This window comes from Barbus barbus (genome assembly GCF_936440315.1).
Source record: "Barbus barbus genome assembly, chromosome: 35".
NCBI classification, from domain to species: Eukaryota; Metazoa; Chordata; class Actinopteri; order Cypriniformes; family Cyprinidae; genus Barbus; species Barbus barbus.
Genome location: NC_136763.1, coordinates 3,182,024 through 3,205,231, shown reverse-complemented (window position 1 = coordinate 3,205,231; position 23,208 = coordinate 3,182,024). Strand labels below are relative to the sequence as shown.

Here is a 23,208-nt window from a genome sequence, read left to right as displayed (position 1 = left end):
CGCTTCACAGACTGTGAGGAACCACACCGCCCCTAGCGGTGTTCGCTGGTGCATCATGAATATTAATTAGAGCAATGGAACGATTAATATTCATAAGACTACCAGAGTTGGATTTGTCATTTATTATTAGAAGACCATTATATTGTGAACCAGCAGGAGGCACAGCATGACTGTGATATTACTACAAGGCCTTCTGTATGAGTAGATTTGTACAGTAAATTTTATTATTTATTTATTTTTTATTAATGAACAGAATGTGAACACATTCAGTACAATGCAATTACAACAAATACAAAATAATTTAAAATGCTAGGAGGAGATTTAACAATTTCATTAAAGAACGCACAAACTTGCATAATTCATCATTCTTTTTGTTTCTTTGAGGGCAATTTGGACTCGATATAATGCTTCTCTTCCGTTTTAAATACTATAAAACATGGATTTTATTCCTGAGAATTTACATTTATGAATATGAAATTTGTCCATTAAAAAAAAAAGTGTGGGTGTGTTTATTTTAGAGTTTTCAGCAATGCCTAAAAGAACATCTTTCCACTGTAAAGTAACATTTTTGTCAACATGGGCAGCAATAAAATCAAGTACATTTCACCAAAAAAAAAAAAAAGACATAAATAAATGAACAGCTGTCTCTGGCTTCTCCTTGCAAAAGCTACATCTTAAATCTATATCTTTTTAAAATTTAGTTAAACTTTAGCGGGGTATATTCTGTAAAGGAGTTTAAAAGATATCTCTTTAACCTTGTTTGTTAAGAGATAGCGATTGGGCAGAAGCCAGACTTTATTTGTACAGTAGCTTTCTCTCATTTCTAATGGAAAAATGACATATTAGTCAATAAAGATACAGTCCATTTTTTTGTGGTGTTGTTTTTACAGTATGCATTTATTGTTTAACATTGTTTTTCTTCTTTTTTTACTCAGATACTGTATTTTTTATAATGAAATATTCCCAATAGATTTACATTTACATTTAGTTATTTAGCAGACACTTTTATCCTAAGTGACTTACAAATGAGGACAATGGAAGTGATCAAAATCAACAAAAGAGCAATGATATGCAAGCGCTATAACAAATCTCAGTTATAGCTTAATGCAGTACATGTAGCAAGGTTTTTATTTATTTATTTTTATTATATAATAAATAGAAAGAAAACCGATAGAATAGAAAAAGAATAGACCAATATTGTTAGAGGCCTTTTTTGCTTTTGTTAATTGTATAATAAATAAAAAGAAAAACAAATAGATACAATCCAAAAAGATTAGAAAAGCTAGTGTTAGTATATATATATATATATATATATATATATATATATATATATATATATAAAATTGAATTAGCATAAAGAGTGCTAGAGTTAGAGGGTCAAATAAAGATAGAAGAGATATGTGTTTAGTCGATTCTTGAAGATGGCTAAGGATTCAGCTGCTGGGATTGAGTTGGGCAGGTCATTCCACCAGCAAGGAACAGTTAATGAAAAAGTCTGTGAAAGTGATTTTGTGCCTCTTTGGGATGGCACAATAAAGCAACGCTCACTTGCAGAATGCAAGCTTCTGGAGACACATAAGTCTGAAGTAATGAATTTAGGTAAAGGGGTGCAGAGCCAGTGGAGGTTTTGTAGGCAAACATTAATGCCTTGAATTTTATGCGAGCAGCTATTGGTAACCAGCGCAAATTGATAAACAAAGGTGTGACGTGCATTCTTTATGACTCATTAAAAATGAATCTCGCGTTCTGGATTAATTGTAGAGGTTTGATGGAACTGGCTGGAAGACCTGCCAAGAGAACATTGCAATAGTCCAGCCTGGACAGAACAAGAGCTTGAACAAGGAGTTGTGAAGCATGCTCTGAAAGAAAGGGCCTGATCTTCTTGATGTTGAATAAAGCAAATCTGTAGGACCGGGCTGTTTTAGCAATGCGGTCTGAGAAATTCAGCTGATCATCAATCATAACTCCAAGGTTTCTGGCTATTTTTGAAGGAGTTATGGTAGATGAGCCTAACTGGATGAAGAAATTGTGATGAAATGAAGGATTTGATGGAACCAGAAGCAGTTAATTTTTTTTATTTTTTTTTCAAAAGAAACTTTTGCAGTTAATTAAAATAAATCCATGTTGGTGCAGCACCCACTTGAACATAATTTCTTTGTAGTTTTCTGCTGCTGTTAAACAGTGTAAACGACCAGATCTGATCATTTCAACATGTTATGAAGTCTACCTAAAAAGACACCTTTTCCCAGACACCGAAAACTCATTAGAGGAACTGCCTGTTTTTGTTATAGATTTGCATGAGAAAGCATGGATTCATATGGGCACTTAACACTTGAATAAAAGGATTTGTAGCAGACATGACTGCATTCCCAAAAACTCTGATTTTGCATACTTGGACTGTCTATTCAAAACAATTGAGGAAATTACAGATGATCCTCAGAAATCCTTGGGTGTGTTTTGTGCATGTGTGCAGAGTGGGTTCAAGCCAGGGCAGGTTTAAGGTGCAATGCTTGTGTAATGTCTGATTATATTCATCAGTCATTTGGTGAAATGCAAACAGACCTTGTGTTGCCGCAGCATGCAAAAGTGAAAATAATCGCTTCAACGCCTTCCTTAATTTGCCTAAACTTAAAATTTAATTGATGGTTTTGCTAATGAGCTAGCTCTCCCTTTCACGTTTAATATCGATAATTGATATTAATAAAGGTATGAACCTTTCAATTCTGACTAATGAGCCTGAATTAATCACAGATTTGCATTCAGTGAACTAATTATATTTTTGCGATGAGCAAAACCTGAAAATATTAATTTGTTGCAATCAGAAAGCAGATAAATGCTAAATATATAAATAAAAATAATTTAAATGATCCCAAAGAGTTTTTATTACATTCATACACACACATATATATATATATATAAACGGAGTTAGCCTATCTGTTTTTGCAAATGAACTCATTTACAACTATATATATATATATATATATATATATATATATATATATATATATATATATATATATATATATATGAATAACAATGCAAAACCTTTTTTAAAAATAAAAAAATATTTATATCAATATATATATATATTTATATATATTATATATTTACATTACATTTACATTTAGGCATTTGGCAAACGCTTTTATCCAAAGCGACTTACAATTGGGGAATACAAAAAGCGATTAATCTTGAAGAGGCAATCAGACAGAGGAAGTGCTCGTAACACCAAGTCTCAGTCATTGTTCAAATAAGTACAAGCTAGTAGGTGGAGAGAATGATAGAGGGAAAGTTTTTTTTTTTTTTTTTGAGTTTAGGATGAAGTCATGTACTGCCGAAAGAGATGAGTTTTCAGTTGTTGCTTGAAGGTTGCCAGGGATCCGGCGTTCCGGATAGGGGTGGGAAGATTATTCCACCAGCCAGGAATGGTGAACGAAAATGTTCTGGAGAGTGATTTTGAGCCTCTCTGTGATGGTACCACAAGGCATCGCTCACTAGCAGATCTCAGACTTCTGGAGGGGATGTAGGTTCGTAATAGTGAGTGGAAGTAGGAGGGTGCTGGGCCTGTGGTAGTTCTGTACGCAAGCATCAGTGACTTGAACTCGTTCGAGTGTTTTCCCTATGAATGGAAGGAGAGAGACAGGTCTGTAGTTATCTAAAAGAGAAGCATTTAATATAGGTTTTTTGATCAGTGGGGTTACCCGAGCCTGCTTGAATGCTGTGGGGAAGATGCCTGAGGAGAGATGAGTTGATAATGTGTGTGAGTGCCGGTAAGAGTGTGGGAGAGATTGTTTGGAGAAGATGTGAGGGGATCGGGTCGAGAGGACATGTTGTAGGATGGCTGGAGAGGAGAAGTTTGGATACTTCTGCCTCGGTGAGGGGACAGAAGGAGAAGATGGGAGCTAGAGTGGTGGATGTGGTTGATTGGAGGTCCTGTGGAGTTGAGAACTGGTTGCTGATTGTTCTAGTTTTGTCTGTGAAAAAAGAGGCAAAGTCATCAGCGGTTATCGACGTGGTGGGAGGTGGAGGAGGAGGACAGAGGAGAGAATTAAATGTTCTGAAGAGATTACGCATGTCTGGAGCGCTGGTGATCTTGTTGTGGAAATGTGAGGATTTGGCAGTGTGGACTTCAGTAGAGAAAGATGAAAGCAAAGACTGATACCTACTCAGGTCCGACGGATCGTTTGACTTGCGCCATTTTCTCTCTGCCGCTCTGAGTTTGGTCCGATTCTCACGAAGAACATCGGATAACCAGGGGTTAGAAGGAGCAGCCCGTGTTGGCCTAGAGGAGAGAGGACAGATGTCGTCTAGACAAGATGTTAAGGTAGAGCATAAAGTGCCAGTGGCTGCATTTACATCCAGAGAAGAGAAATGGGTAGGCGAGGGAAGACAGGAGGATACTACAGAGGAAAGAAGGGAGGGGGAAAGGGAGCGTATAGGTTGCGTCTGAAAGTAACCGGTAAGGGAGATGGTAGCACCTGGGTAGCAAAATGTAAAGTAAATGTAATGAAGAAATGGTCAGAGATATGGAGTGGTTGTACCAGAATGTTATCTGTAGAACAATTGCGTGTGTAAATTAAGTCGAGTTGGTTACCTGATTTGTGCGTGCTAGTAGTGGTGAGGCGTTTGAGATCAAATGAAGCTAGGAGTGACTGGAAGTCTGTAGCATAAGGCCTGTCTAAGTGAATGTTGAAATCGCCGAAGACTAAGAGTGGAGTGCCATCCTCCATGAAAGACGACAGCAGTCCGTCCAGCTCGTCTAGGAAGGTTGGTGGTATTTGGCCCGGCGGACGATAGATTACCACAATCTGGAGTCTTATAGGAGCTGTCACAGTAACAGCATGCGATTCAAATGAGTTGAGATTGCCTAGGGGAGAGTGGGTAGAGTATTTCCAATTGTTAGAAATGAGCAAGCCAGTGCCCCCACCCCGGCCAACTTGCCTAGGGGTGTGAGAGAAAGAGAAATTGTGAGAGAGAGCAGCTGGGGTTGCCGTGTCTTCTGGACGAATCCAGGTCTCAGTCAAGCCCAGGATGCTGAGTGTGGAATGTAAGGAAAATGCAGAAATGAAGTCGGCTTTGTTGACAGCTGACTGGCAATTCCAGAGACCTACAGAGAAAGAAAGAGGTGCAGTGGAAGATGTAGAGATAGTGCGCAGGTTGGCAGGGTTACGTGACCTTCTGCATGTATTTTTAGAGCGAGGTAGAGAGGATAGAGGATAGGAAAGCGTGAGGGAAGATATAAAGGATACTTAAGTGTGCGCTCGGTGTCGTTGCTCGGTCAAAGTCGCGCAGGAAAAAGTCGTCTGTCTTTACACTCGTTGGTCTTCACACGAGGAGGCTGAACGCTTCCGCGTCAGCGCTCTGACATCAAATAAATACAGTCTAAGAAACTAATATTTTAATCAATATTAATATTATTAATAGTTAAACAATTAATGGTTAAACATTGGTAAAGTATAAACTGTATATATTTACATAAAAAGTATTAAAAGGTAATATATTTGATAATAAATAGTTAAATAATAAATTCTTAAACATTTATAAAATATCAGTTGTATATATTTAGATGCAAATTTAATAATGTTTTGTCAAAATAATATTAGTTATAATAATAATAGTTAATTAATACATTTTTAAACATTGATCAAATATAAATTGTATATATTTAGAAGCTTAAAAAATTATTAATATATATTTTTAATATTAGTATTATTAAAATTATTTAAACATTGTCTACTTTTTGAACAGAACAACATAAATTGTATTTATTTAGATTAAAATATTAAATAATACATTTGGTACTTTTTTAATATAATTAATGATTCATAAATTCATTATTAAACATTTATAAAATATCCTGGAGCATCTGGTTTGGTTGTCATTTTTATTAAATTTTTTATTTAACGATTAGTTGGCTTAAAGCTCTAGTATGGCAGTGTGTCTTTTTTTAATCAGATTTTAATCATCCACATTTGCAGTTAAAAAAAATGTGCTGGAGTTTGTTTGAGGGGGCGATGTTGCCAAATTCCTGGACTCCATCTCTCTGTCTCTGTCTGTGTGTGTGTGTGTGTGTGTGTGTGTGTGTGTGCGTGCATGTTTATGTGGTTTATGAGGACACAAATTTGTATAATGACATGGGTATGACAGAGGTATTACAATATGAAGGTGGTTTATGAGGACACTGCCTATGTCCCCGTAATTCAAAAGGCCTAAAAAACATACTAAATGGTGTTTTTTTTATCTAAAAATGCACAAAGTCTCATGTGAGGGCTAAGTTTAGGTGTAGGGTTGGTGTAGGGTAATAGCACACACAGTTTGTTCAGTATAAAAACCATTACGCCTATGGAGAGTCCCCATGAACCACAAAAACCAACATGAGTGTGTGTGTGTGTGTGTGTGTGTGTGTGCGCGCGCGCGCGTGTGTGTGTGCGGCACTGCTGCTGCTGGCGGCGGGGGCGGAGAGTTCGCTGCGGATCTCCCTGCTTTAGGAGAATGAAACTCGATCCCGTCTCGCCGGTAGCGTCTGATATAAAACAGTGCAGCGGAAGAAGAGACTGTGAGAATAATATCAGTGTGATTGGAGAGTGTGGAGTTCGCGATCACCGAAATGACGCGCAGATCTCCAGACGTCCAGGAGTTTCGGAAATAAGCTGACACACAGACGCTGCGCTCCTGCGTTATTCTTCTCGTTTCCACGGAGAACATGATGCGTCCTGGAAGGATAGACAGATAATGACCGCACTGCTTGTTCCTAGTCAATCGATGATAATTCGGGGCTTTTTCACGCATGAGAAGAAGACTGCCTGGACGCACCAGCTTTAAATCGAAGTCGTTAAAGTTCTATTTTTATTCTGTCTATTTTTGTATGAAAACATGAGCTCGTTATTGTTTGGAGAAGGGTTTTTGGGCGGCGTGGTGAGCGGCGCGCCGTCGGACGCGGCTCCCAGAGCGCTGCGCAACGACCTGGGATCCAACATCCATGTCCTCAAGACCCTCAACCTGAGGTTCCGCTGCTTCCTCGCCAAAGTCCATGAGCTGGAGAGAAGGAACAAACTTTTGGAGAACCAGCTGAAGCAAGCCTCCGGTCAGCCGAGGCATCAGGGCTTCTCCTTCACGCGTGAAGTCGCGGTCCAGACGGACTCTCCGGGCTCCAGACTTCCAGGCACCATCTGGAGCTTTACGCATATTTTGAGACAGGGAGAGCGCGTCAAGACTGTCCAGGGACCTGGAGTCTCCTGGACCCATCCAGATGGGGTCGGGGTCCAAATCGACACCATCACCCCAGAACTGAGAGCCTTGTATAACGTTCTGGCCAAAGTCAAACGGGAGCGGGATGAGTACAAGAGAAAGTGAGTACTGTGTTTACTGCTGCTTTATCTTGCCTTGATTCTTTCTTTAGGCCTGAAAGCGAGCCTGCTGCTGGTCAACGCTTCTGTGCCGGACTGATTCATTGCAGCAGAATATCTTGGCAGGAGAACAGCAAATATTGAAGGGCCCAGTTTTGCACGCAGGACAGCTGGACAGAGTCCATACAGGCCAAATGAACAGCTTCTGTGTGTATTCTGGTGTTCTTGCATGGGGAATACTTTTAAGAAGTGATTCGTTTGCACTTTCATTAAGGATGTGTATGATGAAATGACATAATAAGGTATCATTTGGACAGTCAAGCTCTGGTCAGGTTCAGGGTTTGTTTTTCCATCTGTTCGGCCAGCCGTGATCACTATAATTGAGTCACCTCTAAATATACCTTTTTTTTTTTCTTGCATTGCTCAGCAGTATTTTGCATTGCTTGCATTTTTATCACAGTTGCCCAATGATTACATTAATTGTTTCATTCACTTTATTTGCTTGATAAAGAAATGCAGAGACTTAATGGATGGTCAAGATAATGCCAGACCATCAAAAGTAAAAGAAAAAATGTATTTAATTTTTTCTTTTTGCATAAACAAAATAGTATATTTTAGGACCATTATTTATATCTCATTGCAACATTATTTTCATGATAATATTGCATATTTTGCCCCCAAATCTCATTACTGTATTACAAACAAAATGATTTATGATTAAAAGCATTTATATATCGTGGTATTATTTGTGGCACTTCTTTTAATTTATGCTGATTTAAATAAAAAAATATTTGTGCAACAGCATTGTTTTAAGAAACTACAGTACAAATTCAGTATTGCATTAATGAAAATCATAATTTAAATATATGGAACAATAAAACTAAAACCTTAACATGCATTACGAGTAATACTTTTTTTTTTTTTTTTTTACTGCCAGGTATGTTTACACATACCAGGAATTTGTTCACCAAAACAGATTCCTCATATGTGTAAACATACCTGGCAAGAAAGCTGAGGGCAATTTGAGGGTAAAATGTGCTTTTTGTCCTGAAAACAGTGCTCCATTTGTTTCATTTACTTTGCAAAATATAATTTCCTAGTTTTGATCTAATGATTTTGGAGTAGAAAGTGACAGGCATGATGACAGATTTCCAGCCTTTGTTAATGAAGTTTCTTTTGGATGTTGAATGGGTTTTATTAATGCATGACTTCTGAATGACTTCAAACACTGCAGGCATCAGATGAGCCGCATGAATGTGAGTATAATATATGAGTGTGTGTGTGTGTGTTCAAGCTGCCCTTTTGCCCAGGCATGTGCTGACTCACTAGTAAATACTCCTGCCTTACCCTTCGGAAAGCCACAACAATGAGCACAAATGAAGGCGAGTAAAGAGGAAGCAAGCGTGTATGTCTCACATCCTGGTCATCCTCTGGGTGATTCAGAAGATCATTTCAACACTGTTGGTGTTGTGGGCTTGTCTTTGTCTGAGATTGGCATCAGTTATGACTTCATGACATTACACAGGAACTTCAAATGGGTTGCGGACAAGTTCGGATATGAAATAGGCCAATATCTTTGTTTTCTTTGTTAGAATTTCTTTTGTATCATCTACAGGAAATTTACCAAACAACAAAGTTAGTAAGTCAAACATAAGGGAATCAATATATGGGAATCTCTATATAGTCTATATAGGCTAGCGGAAACTATATCTATACAATCAGCAGACATTAAAAATGACTTAAAATGGGCCAAAAAAAGCCCCTAAGTAGTTGTTTACACCCTAAATTCATACTAAAATGTATCCTGATGCTCTTGTGAGCAGTCAAATAATGGCAATAAACTTGAAACATAAATGTTGTAATTGTAAATGATCTCGGATTACATGTCCATTATAGCTAATAGCCTCAGTGGCTTCATCTCTATATGACACCCAGAGGAATGCTGGTTAATGATGCTCAGAGATTCATTAGTCTGATCATTCCATGTTAATTAGTATTACATCTAAATAATTGTTCCTCCTAAGTGCAAAATTACTTAGGAGGAACAATTTTAGTATATATAAGAACTGAATAATGATGAAAGAGATGATGATGCATGTGTTTTCTGACATGCTGATCGTGTAAGCGGTGTGTTAACAGGTTGTAGCTTTTCTTCTGTGTCTGTAATTTATCCTGCTGGAGATATCTGACCCCACACTGTTCTTTAGCGCTGATGATTGCCTGTGAATCACTGGTCTGCATTACATCTCACACTTATCATTTGCTCATACCTTTGGGAAATGCAGCTCCTACATGTTCATTTGCTCCAACCGGCTCCAACAAATTCATTATGTTGAAGGCTTAACGAATAATTAATCGGCTTATAATGATAATTAATCAGCTCATACATAAAAAGCTATAATGCTCAAACATAAACCAGCTCCCAAGCTATTTGAAGTTTGGGATCTGAATATCCCTAAGTATTGAGTGTTGTATATGTGTGTTAACTTCGGATCGCTAAAATATATCACTAAGGCCACTTTTTTGTGATGCCACAATAATGTGTTTGCGTTCTGAATCTTTATTTTAGGGATTTTTATTGATGCATGCAATTATTTGCATCTACACTGTAAAAATAAAAAAAAGATTTTTCGACGTTGTAACTACAATAATTAATTATATAATTAGTTTCATTTATATAGCACTTTTCTGGGTACTCGAAGCGCTTAACATAGAAAAGGGAAAATCTCCTCATCCACCACCAATGTGCAGTATCCACCTTGATGATGTGATGGCAGCCATATTGTGCCAGAACGCCCACCACACACCAGCATATTGGTGGAGAGGAGACAGAGTGATGAAGCCAATCAATGTATGGGGATGATTAGAGGCCATGATGGTCAGAGGCCATTGGGGAAATTTGGCCAGGAATGCCGGGGTTACACCCCTACTCTTTTGGGATTTTTATTGACCACACAGAGTCAGGACCTCGGTTTAACGTCTCACCCGAAGGACGGTGCTTTTTACAGTATAGTGTCCCCGTCACTACACTGGGGCGTTAGGACCCACACAGACTGCAGGGTGAGCACCCCCTGCTGGCCTCACTAACACGTCTTCCAGCAGCAACCTAGTTTTCCCAGGAGGTCTCCCATCCAGGTACTGACCAGGCTCAACCCTGCTTAGCTTCAGTGGGCAACCAGTTTTGGGCTGCACAAAAATATTATTGTAGTATGTTTTAGATGAAAAAAAATCAGTCTTTCTCTTTAAAAATTCATGTTTAATACTGATATTTTTTACAGTTTTAACCTAATTTAATTAATTAATTATAATTATTTTTAAGGTAAAGGTGAAATTTATTTATTTATTTATTGCTATATAAAATAAAATAATTCCAGGACTGTAAACTGTAAAATAATTTAATTTATTTTTTTTATTTAAGTCTATTTTATTTTGCTGCTGTAGATTATAATTGTGCAGCAAAGTAATAGTACATGCATGCACAATTTAAGGTATATTTCCTGTTCCAATGTTATTAACATCATACTATTATAGTTTTTGTTCATATTTTGAATTTGAGTTTTCATTTGAAAGATTTAGTCATTTTTCTTTTCTTTTTTATTCAAGTTTATTTCAGTTTTAAGGCCCTATCATACACCCGGCGCAATGCAACGCCAAGCACGAAGAAAGCGTTTTTTGCTAGCTTCAGCCCGACGCATTTTTATTTATTTTTTTTTACATCCAGCGCCACGTTGCTTAAATAGCAAATGCACTTGGGCCCGTCTGTTCGCCCATGGGTGTGGTGGTCGGAAAATGAGTTGTGTTCAGGTGCATTGTTGGTGCGTTGTTATTTTGAGGCAACTGAAATAGACCGCGCCATTGACCAACTAAACCCTTGTCTAAAGTCAATTGCGCAGCAAGTTCATATTATGCACCGCTGGTGCAAAATGCGCGTACACTCTACTTATCACACACACAGGAAGACGCAGCAGCACACAAACATGCCAAATATTAAAAATAAAAGGATTACAATGTAAAAGATTATTATTGTGTACACTTTAACCTTGCACATGAGCAGATCCGTTTCCTCTCTGGAGGCGCGTTCAGTCTTTGCGCTTGCAAATTCCGCCGTGTAAATAGCAAATTCACCATGTTGTGAGCACAACTGGCTTTAAAGAGAATGGGAGATCAGACTCTGATTGGTTTATTGCACGTTATGCCCAAAACACATCCATGGCTCTTTAAGAGAATTGGGACAAACTTGCACAAATGTATTCAGACACGCCATAAGTGCACCTGCACCATGTGCTTCAGATCATGCGCTAGGATCGTTAAAATAGGGCCCTTAGTTTTAGTTACTTTATTACATCTAGTTAATCTAAATTAAAATTAGAGATGTGGCCGTAGCAACTAGCTAAAATATTAATATAAAAAAGTTAAAATTTTTTATATTTTATTTTATTTCAGAAAATGTTTATTTAAATAACTTCAAAAACATTTATTTTAATGGTTTTAATTTTAGTTGACTATAATAACCCTGCTAAGTTGAATATTTAGTGTTTGGGGTTTGTTCTAATCAATCAAGTATGAACAATAATATACTGATTATATATAACTAATCAACCATAAACTAGTTGTCTTTTGTTGCAAAAAAGCATTCAAATAAATTCATTTCATGTGATTGTTGGATGAGGCGGTCACAATCTTGCTCTATTCAGAAAAATAAGATGTTAGTGTCTTTGCACTGATAGAGCGGTGCGTGAAAATCCATGTGCAACGATTGGTCAAAGCCGCTGAGTTTGTGAATATTATTGATTTCCTAGACATGTCAAAGATATTGCTCTTCCGCTGCTCCACCACTAAAACAGAGGTTTCTTTATCATCGGTGCTGCAATGAAGCAATCACTGGGCCTGTTAGGAAGTGAATGACTCTTACTGCTGTAGGGTTTGTGGCTTTAACTAGTATATCTACAGCTTCTGCTCTGAATGGCCAACAGCCTGCTGGAACGAGAGCAGAGATTGAGGGCTTTTGTGTGTGTGTGTGTGTGTGTGTGTGTGTGTGAGAGAGAGATAAACTGCAGTCGGGACACTGGTACATGTGTGTATATGTTGATCTATTGCAGTCTGGTGCAGCGTTCTGTCGCGACTTCTTTTGGAAAACATTCATTAACCTCTTAAGAGAGATACACAGCTGCCATGTAGCTCTGCAGTATACAGTACAGTCTTACTGTGGACAGTATTCAGATTTTGTGTAAGCATGAAATCCCTGATGACCTACTACATTCACTGAAATGCGCAGTATAGATCCACTGCCTGACATACTGTATCCCACAATGCAGTGCATTCGACTTGACCTTCAATTTCCAGTGTGACGAACTGGAAGTGATTCATTTTTATTTATCTCTTTTTTTTTTTTTTACTGTTTATTTGATTTACTCAAATTTCAATTTCCATCAATATCGTTTTTTTAATAATTTTTTTTATGATACCTATAAATATATATTGGTATATACATATATATGGGTATATAAACTACTATTGAAAGGTTTGTGATCAGAATTATTTTTTTAATAAAGAAATTAATACTTTTATTGAGCAAGGATGCATAAAATTGTTCAAAAGTGACAGTCAAGACAAAAAAATTTCCTTTTCAAATAAATGCTGTTCTTTTGAACTTTTTATTCAGCAAAGCATTCAGAAAACAAAGTATCTCAGTTTCCACACAAATATTAAGAACAACTGTTTTCAACAATGATAATGATAATAATAATAATAATAAATGTTTCCTGAGCAGCAATTCGGCATATTCAGCAAATTCCATCTGTTCACCAATTACACCTTAAAAACTGACCAGATTAAACTGAGATCATCTCAGAGAGGCGACCTCCATCAAACACAGACCTCCAGAACACTTTCCCCCTCATGAATAATTGAATGGCAGCTGAATTTAGCTTCAGTGCTGCGGATCGATGCTGGAGCTTGAGGCTGAATTTTTGGAGACTTTGCTTCCTCATCCATCCATCCATCCATCCATCCATCCATCCATCCATCCATCCATCCATCCATCCATCCATCATTTTGTCTGTCTGTCGTTCTGTCTGTCTGTCGTTCTGTCTGTCTGTCTGTCTGTCTGTCTGTCTGTCTGTCTGTCGTTCTGTCTGTCTGTCGTTCTGTCTGTCTGTCTGTCTGTCTGTCTGTCGTTCTGTCTGTCTGTCGTTCTGTCTGTCTGTCGTTCTGTCTGTCTGTCTGTCTGTCTGTCTGTCGTTCTGTCTGTCTGTCTGTCTGTCTGTCTGTCGTTCTGTCTGTCTGTCGTTCTGTCTGTCTGTCTGTCTGTCTGTCTGTCGTTCTGTCTGTCTGTCGTTCTGTCTGTCTGTCTGTCTGTCTGTCTGTCGTTCTGTCTGTCTGTCGTTCTGTCTGTCTGTCTGTCTGTCGTTCTGTCTGTCTGTCTGTCTGTCGTTCTGTCTGTCTGTCTGTCTGTCTGTCGTTCTGTCTGTCTGTCGTTCTGTCTGTCTGTCTGTCTGTCTGTCTGTCTGTCGTTCTGTCTGTCTGTCTGTCTGTCGTTCTGTCTGTCTGTCTGTCTGTCGTTCTGTCTGTCTGTCTGTCTGTCTGTCGTTCTGTCTGTCTGTCTGTCTGTCGTTCTGTCTGTCTGTCTGTCTGTCGTTCTGTCTGTCTGTCGTTCTGTCATTCTTTCTATCGTTCTGTCTGTCTATTTATCATTCTATCGTTCTGTCTGTGTCTTTCTATCGTTCTGTCATTCTGTCGTTCTGTCAATCATTCTGTTGTCCTGTTTGTCTGTGTGAGTGTTGTGGAGAGAGTATCTGTGGCAGTCTGAGATGTAGTCATGTTTCAGGGATGGTCAAGCAGATTAAAAGAGCATTAATGTTTGACAGACGGCTTCTCATAGTCTTTCACTCAGTGGTTAGATATCTAGATGTGTGCGTCCTCCTCATGCTGATGGAATGGGGGTGTGGATGACCTTTAGGGTGGGCCACGCTCTGATTCACCCTCACTGATCTCTGCCAGGCTCGCACTCGTCCATGTCTCACCTGTGACGTGTCGTTTCCCGATATTTATGGGCAGCCGATGGATTCTTTGTCTCTGTGGATTAGGGATGGGCTGTGCAAGGACATTACAGTTTTTCTCAATTGCTTTGGCACATTTTTCGAAACAGTCTTAAAATTCTCTAAACTGTGAGTGCAAATGTCACAACTGTTTGCTGGAACTTCAGAACTTTATTGCATGTCTGCAAAATGTAGTTACTCACCCAAAACATTTCATTCTTGCTTCAAAACCTAGTTATCGTGTCAGTAATTAGGCCAAGGCCACCACAATATAAAGTATTTTTGTCATCGTGTGAGCCATACTGGTCAAAATGTTTAGTTGTTTTTTCACCATGACAGTCAACCATGGAAATTAAGGTTTTATAAAAAAAAAATCTGATATTTGTTGAGAAGAGTCAATAGTACATAGAAAAAAAAGTATATGAACATTTGTATTTATACAGTACATTTATTTTTGTACGAATGTATTACATGTAAAGTAGTGTGAAGTGTAACAGTGCACTCTGTTACTGTAGTATTACCTGATGTAAACTATGGCAATAGTTTGGATGACAGTTACTGTATTGAAATACAGAAGGCTGCACTTCTTATGTATCCTTTCAAAAGTACAAATTTACACATTATTGTATGTGGGATATTGATTGAAAGAGACTGTTTTGAAATGTTTGAAATATTGAGGATATGTTCGATCTCCCAATATTTAGCTGCACTCTTCAGCCATTGTAAGGCCATGACTGACAACATTATTTCATCTGATATGCACCTCTGTCCTTGGCCTCTTCTTCCTCTTCATCTGTTTGCCTCTGTACACTTCCATGCATCCTTACTCCTCTTCTTCCTCTCGTCTGTTGACCCTGATGGTTTTCTGGATGTTAATCCATCGTCAGAATTTGTAACTTTTGTGTTGTCCTCTGTCTATACATGCTTTCCAGTTGAAGGTTCATGAGATGCACCTTTGAGCCATTTCAGAGAATTGGTTTATAATTGGTTGATCTATATTCTATTCATTAGTGAAAGTCCAGATTCACCTGCACAATTCATGACAAATTTACAAAAAGTCTAATAGAGATAATAGAGATGTAGAAAATATGCTTGACAGTTTATGATAACTAGATCACCCATTTTGCATTTAATGACTTATACGATGAACTAATGATTAGATGTGTTGAGGGGTAAGACTACTGCACAGAGAACTATATAATACATTTTGAGCAACATGATATTAGCAACTGATAATGTAGGAAACAGCAGACAAATGTACATAATCAGTTGCATGAATGTACCAAAGAAATCACAACTTGTTCAAAAGAATGAGAAACTGCTTTTATGATGTTCACAAGTGTCTAGATGATGTGGAGGTTGAACAAGTAGTTTTTAAAATCTCATTTCTGTTCTGAGAAATGCACCAAAGTGACTGAGAAAAACTGTAATGATTCTGATCCCTGCATGAACAATTGTTTTAGTGCTTTGTAGATGCTTAATTGTAAGATATTGCCACATCGATGTGGAGTTCAATCACGTGCTCATATTATGCAGTGTCTTTGAAAATAGCTTATTCTGGCAGATTTCAAGAGTGGTAACTTTCTGTGTAAAATGTTATAAAAAATGTATTGTGTACTTTTAAATAATATTGATATTTATATTTAGGTTTTGAAATTAAAACTCACCCAGCAGTCAGTTTGGCTAAAAGTTACCAGCTAATTCAACACTTACAGTAACAATATACAGTATATATATATATATATATACACACACACTACCCATCAAATGCTTGGTACTGGTAATATTATATATATATATATATATATATATATATATATATATATATATATATGTATTTCCATCTTACCAAGGCTGATTATTTCAAATACAGTAAAAATACAGTTAAATATTATTACAATTTAAAAAATAATATTACAATTTAAATAATAAGTGAAATTTTATGTGAATATATTTTAAAATGTAATTTATTCCAGTGATGCAAAGCTGAAGTTTCAGCAGCATTAGTCCAGATTTGCTGCTCAGAAAACATTTGTAATTATTATGAAAACAATTGTTCTGCTTTTTTTTGGGAAACTGTAATACACTAGCATTCAAATCTCTGAAGTAAGTAAAATAAAGACATTTAGAATGTTACAAAAGATGTTTATTGCAAAGAAATGCAATTCTACTGAACTCCATATCGTCAGTCATGGGCTCTCTGATGTCAGCTCAGGCCCGGTTGTACTTATTCTCAGCCTCAGACGGGCCTTGGCCAATGAAAGCTACCAGCTTTCTCATACGAAAGCAAAAGCAATGGAAAGATCTGGCAAACTATCTAACGTGGTTTTGCAGCATTGAGCAATGTGGCCAATCAAAGACATATCTGTTGATTTCTTCAAAGCAATGGCCAATCACAAACGTTTTCAGAATTCACTCACCGCTGAAAGATCCGGAGTTTTGCACGCTTTTGCACGCTACTTTTTCAATCTGGGCAGGGCTTGCTTGCTTGTTTTTAATATACAAAAGTTCTATTTTTGGGCAAACGTAAAAGCCCTTTCACACCAAAAGTGAAATGAATAAGCCTCAGGCTGAAAGTAAATTCACGTCTGTAAAATAGAACGCAGTAGAATAAAAACACTTCAGCAATAAAAAAGAAGCACAGATGCTTATCTAAAGTAATTTTTGCTCATTAGTATGGATGAATTGGATCATTGATGGTCAGCAGCAAAGACATTGGTTAATAAAATGGGATTGAATACATAAAGGATATTTGTGTTCTTTAACATTTAATTATTGCAGGTTTGCATCATATTCTGAGTTGCATTTCACTGTTTTTGTTAATTTTGAGGAATACTGAATCTGTTTTTTATTTATTTATTTGCAAGTGAGATGAATTAATGCATGTTCACATTTATTCTAGAACTACAGTAACATCTTACTTCCGATTTCTCTCAACATGGGGACAGAAGAGCTGTCAATTAATAAATGGGAAAAAAGTAGCATGGCATTACTTATATGAAAAAGTAACTCTTGTAAATTAAAAAGTAATGCGTTACTTTATTAGTTACTTGAAAAAAATAATCTGATTACGCAACTTGCGTTGCTTGTAATGCGTTACCCACAACACTGTATATATATATATATATATATGTCAGTTTTATAACAGTCAGTGATTGCTTGCAATACCTGTTTCCTCAAAATTGCCCTTTTTATGAATTGCATACCTTGTTTATAATTCTATAGTTTATATAGGACTTGTATTAGTATGCATGAGCTGTAGCCATATATATATACAGTATATCATGGTCTGGATTAGTGTTTTGCTAAAGTGAATCACAGCTGTTCAAACATCAAACCAGTTGCATTTGCACTAGATCAGTGATCCTCAAATCTGGCTTTCCTGAGATCCACTTTCCTGCAGAGTTTAGCTCCAACCCTGATCAAACTCCCCTACCTGTGATTTTCTAATGATCCTGAAGACATTGATTAGCATGCTCAGGTGTTTGATTAAGGTTAGAGCTAAACTCTGCAGGAAAGTGGATGTCGCGAGCCAGATCTGAGTATTCCTGCACTAGATGAATACGGCAAAGTCCAGCATCCTGGCACTTTAGTTCAAAGCCTTTTGCTGGATTCTGATGGGAGATTTAAAGATCTGTTTGTGAGTTTTAATGCATTATCGACCCTTTGCAACTCCACTTCTATAAAGAGAATTCGTTATTAGCCCTGTTACTCTTGCACTGATGTTTTTTTTGGCACAATTGAGAAACCGCAGGTCAACGAAAGGATAACGGCGTCTTGTATTTTGGGTGTTGTTAAAGCTACGAGAACTAACCCTTTATATCACACCTATGCTATATCACAATGGGCCCTAACAAGCCTAGTGATTTTTTGGAACAAAACTCTTTAAATGTTTTCCACCTATGATGAGGAGTGGTTTTGTGATGAATAACAGCGCCCCGAGCATTGGCAATGCAAGTTATCACACCGGAGCAACTTGTATGTAACTGTTCTTGGCAGCAATAACAAGCTATTAGCTCAATTTAGTGTTCTTTCTTGAGAAAGTTTGATAGGACTTAACATGCAAAGTATGCTTCAGCCACACCTTGCTATGTTGAAGCCGTTGAGGTGTATTATGAATGGGAAACGTGACAGAGAGGGAGTTGCTGGTCAGGCGGCCGTATGAGATAATGAGTTTGTTTAACGGGAGATCCCTGCACTTTGCTGAACACGCTGGGTGCGATGAGGCCCCCAGGGGCCCGACGGGAGGTTGGATTTGCCATGACGGTCTGTCATCCGGCTCGAGCCATAGACCGTCACCTTTTGCACATCTGGAATTTGATTGTTTTGCATGATTTGACTTTTATATATGAATCTGTAACAAAAATAAAGTAAACAAAAACATACTTAAAATTAATATTACATTTACATGTATTTAAATTTACGTGGTCGTGGTAATAAAAAACATAATACATAATATGTGACACTGGACCACAAAACCAGTCATAAGTAGCGCGGGTATATTTGTAGCAATAGTCAACAGTACACTGTCTGGGTCAAAATTACAGATTTTTCTTTTATGACAAAAATCATTAGGATATTATGTAAAGATCATGTTCCATGAAGATATTTTGTACATTTACTACCATAAATACTTCATTTTTTATTAGTAATATGCATTGCTAAGAACTTCATTTGAAGAACTTCAATTTAGGGTTAGGATTAGGGTTTGGTTTAGGGTTACTTGCATGTAATTATGCATAATTTATTGTTATTATAATAGTAGGAACGTGTAACGTGTGTAACAAGGACACCTTAAAATAAAGTGTTACACAAACCATAAATAAATGGAAAGCTTATTTATTATTTATTATGATGCATGAATCTCAATTTTAAAAAAAAATGTACCCTTATGACTATTTTGTGGTCCAGGGTCACATATATAATTATAAATGAATAATAATGTTATAATCAGTGTTGGCAGTAATGCGTTACAAAAGTAATGTATTACAGTAACGTATTACTTTTTCCTGTAACGCAGTAGTGTAAGGCATTACTAATGCTTTTTCAGTAATATTTTACTCGGTACATGTTCAGTAACGCTTGCGTTACAACAAACTTTTCGCCCGCAAGACATTAACAAATAAAAAACACCGCAAGTTCGTTCTATTTCCTGTTCGTGGTTAGTGAATATACGCGTGAACTTTTTACTTTGTAACGCGTCGCAGAATGATTTCTGAACTCGAGGTCTGAGGCTATTGGCCCCGCCCGGTTCGTAGTAAGCCCTAACGCGCAGTGGAAAAGCAGTTAATGGATGAAAATGGCAGAAGACAGTACATTCGCGAGATGGACGTACGCGCATTACTTCGATTTTGTCCGAGATAAGGACAAGAAGAACGTTATTGTCAAATGCAACCTTTGTATAAACCCGAGAGAATTATCGACATCGAGAAATAGCACTAGCAATTTAAAAAAACATCTCGAGCGTTGCCATGCGACCACTCCACTTACAGAGATCTTACACTTACAAGATCCCTGTGACCAGCAGCAGTGACAAGGTAAGATAACGTTTACATGATGACTAGCTAGAATTCTATTTAATCTAGTTCAGGGATGGGATGGGATTATTTTGTATTTAAATACCTTTGAAAAAAATTAAATGTGTTTAATCTTAGTATTTTCGTATTTTTTAAACTAAAATACTTTCTTTCTTTTTTTTTTACCAATTAACCTTATTAGACTGCATTAATGGGCAATATATATATATTGAGTACATCCGTTTAAAATACAAAACACTATTATTTTGTAATAGTATGTTGTATTAAAATGCATTTAATCTTGTATTTATTTTTGTATAACCTAATCAATACAAGAAAACACCAGTCTAATAAAGAGGTTGATTGGGAAAAAGTATTTTGTATTTTGAAAATACAAAAATAAAAGATTAAATGTATTTGAAATAATGACATCCCTGATGTTCTTCATATAGATCTGTATGGATCATATAGTTCCTGGAGATACCTTTCTGCAGAGTTCAGTTCCAACCCTGATCAAACACACCTGTTAATTATCAAGTGCTCCTTCAGATCCTAATTAGTTGGTTCCTTTGTGTTTGCTCAGGGTTGGTGCTGAACTTTGCAGGAAGGTAAATCTCCAAAAACAGAGTTGGGGACTGGGTCAAATGTTATAGCCATCTACAGACCTATATACAGCAGCATAACGTGAATGTATGCTCTTGCATCTGACTGGAACAGACAATAAATATGCATATGTGTGATTTAGCATTGCATGATCATGAACTGGAATTTTTTCAAATTTTACTTAAATGACTGAGCCATACTTCCTGTTAGGCCTTGTAGGCCCAAGCACTTAAATTTCATTTTTGTATTGAAAAGTGTGTCTAGTTCTATAGTTTCATAGAGCCAATAGCTAGCTGTCTTGTTGTTGTAGCCTAAGTGGATTAATTTAGGCTATGTTTAGCCTGTTCATTTCTATGGCCTAAAATGACTGAGGTTGAGGGGTTGGTCCTCTAATTGCACTTTATACTGAGAAAGCTATGTTCATCATGCTCACTTTGTGCATGACAGTTTTGTGTTGTGAACCGCTTGAATTTAAAGTGAATAAAATAATGGCAACAATAAGAAAAGAAAAAATCTGCATCTTGTCATGGCATTGGAGTTTACATATAGTCCTGTTGTGTCTAATATGAATATACCCAAGATATTCACAGATATTGCCAGATAATCACTTTACCTATACCCTACTTTTAAGAGACTTAGATCATTTGTGATTCTGGCTGTCATCCTTTCTTGCATTGTCTTGAGCCTTCACGTTGCCAATTATAAACTATATTGTTAGTAGCCTGGATAGGCCACAGTCATTATGCTACATCATATTGCTTTCTACTGGATGTAAAACGCTCTGCAGTACATTTTGTCATTTTAGAATGTTAAGTTCTAATTCTGTAGTTATTTTGGTGAAAGTAACTAAAAAGTAATATATGAGTCATGTAACATATTACAATTCTGAGACAGTAATATTGTAAGGTAAGGGATTACTTTTAAATAACAGTAACAAGTAATCTGTAATGTATTACAGTTTGGAAGTAACTTGCACAACACTGGTTATAATATATAAACAGTATAAATAGTATATTACAATACATAAACCCAACAACATGCAAAAGAAAAAAACAACAACAAAAAAACGCTGACACATGAATTTGTGCAAACGTAGAGTAACCTTTTCCCCTTCTTCTTTTAAAAGTTTATATTTATTTCTCTATATAAATATTAATATCCTAAACTGCATGATTATTTGGTTAGTTGCATGTTTTTCCTGTCATCAGAACAAACGCGTGACCTATTTTGATGGAAAAATAAGCCAAATAATCCTTTAAAAAATATTAAAATATATGAATAGAATATATAAAAATGAAATATATATTATTACTTTTAGTTAGTCAGTTGCTTTTGCCCATTTTAGGATAACGTCACATGCCAGCTGCTCAGATGCTTCATGGCTGTGTCAGTTGTTGTATTAAATGTCCACACCTGTTTCACACATGTCCTCATACCCAGCTATCATCTCTAAATCCACACGTGAGCTGTTTTGTACTTCGTCACATTTTTTTTTTTTTTGCATCACACCCTAGTTGTTGGACTGAGCTTGTGTTGGGCGTCTTCTAGAGAATGAAACAGCACCCAAAGCTTTCTTGAGGCTTTTCACACTGCGGTTAACCCTGGACTGGTTAAATGTCTTGTTTAAGTCCCATGTCAATAGAATCAAACAAGATATCTTTAGTAACAGTTCTTTTGTCTCAGGTGTTAAGAACAATGCAGACCTACTTAAAACCTGTTATGGTGTGCACAGTCTCTAAGGACTTAAAGGGATACCCAAATATTAAGATTCTGTCATCATTTACTCACCATCATGTTGTTACAAACCTGTATGAGTTTCTTTCAGCTGGTGAGCACAAAAGAAGATATTTTGGTGATTAAGTTTATTTCCGTACTATATACAGCTGTTTGCTTCCCAACAGTCTTCAAAATATCTTCTTTTGTGTTCAACAAAAGATCCAAATTTCATACAGGACAATATGAGTGTGAATAAATGATAACAGAATTTTCAACTCTTTAATAAAATGATGGCAACAGCAATAGTCTAAAAAAGGTTCAGAAAAAAATGCAAAACTAAAATGATCCGACACATGAGTCATGCACACGGATTTTGAGCAGTATCTGTGAATGGATGCATCAGATGAGTTTTCACGGGCTGGATATGCTGTTGTTGTGTTAACAGTAACTCTTTGAATCTAATCCACATTTCATAAGCAGTTCTCAAGGGTCCACTCAGAGCTGGGTCTGTCCTCTGTGTGGCCTCCGGTCAGCCGTTACTGATACGCTCACAGATCATTTTGAGGTGTGGGTTATTTTCTCCCTCTGTATTTGCAGTGCTGTATTCATGACGTCTGATCTGTTTCTGAAGCAAGAAGAGAGACCTCATGGAAACCAGCTCATTCATTCATTAAGTCCTGATGTGTGTGTTAGATAGATAGATAGATAGATAGATAGATAGATAGATAGATAGATAGATAGATAGATAGATAGATAGATAGATAGATAGATAGATAGATAGATAGATAGATAGATAGATAGATAGATAGATAGATAGATAGATCTAAACTGTATAGTCTCTAATCTGATTTATTTCCCATTACAATTCATTGAAAAGTTGAATGAACTGTAAACTGTTTTGCACAATTATGTAAGTGTTCTTTGGATTTGCATTTTAATAACTTGCAATTATTATTTGGAAGCATTTCAAGGAAGATGTTTGTCACAGCC

The 23,208-nt window shown here is 36.9% G+C and overlaps 1 protein-coding gene across 4 annotated transcripts in view; it reads left to right on the top strand.

The window, feature by feature from the left end:
- The first annotated feature begins 6,418 nt into the window (after positions 1 to 6,418).
- Positions 6,419 to 23,208, top strand: part of LOC306855092 (intermediate filament family orphan 2-like) — a 31,671-nt gene continuing 14,881 nt past the window's right edge. Inside the window, exon 1 of one of the 4 annotated variants that reach the window (XM_079393544.1) lies at positions 6,419 to 7,349. In XM_079393544.1, the coding sequence (XP_079249670.1) occupies positions 6,874 to 7,349 (476 nt within the window). In that variant the 5' untranslated portion in view covers positions 6,419 to 6,873. The remainder of the gene's footprint in view (positions 7,350 to 23,208) is intronic. The other 3 variants (XM_079393543.1, XM_079393542.1, XM_079393541.1) reach the window with 3 other exon arrangements.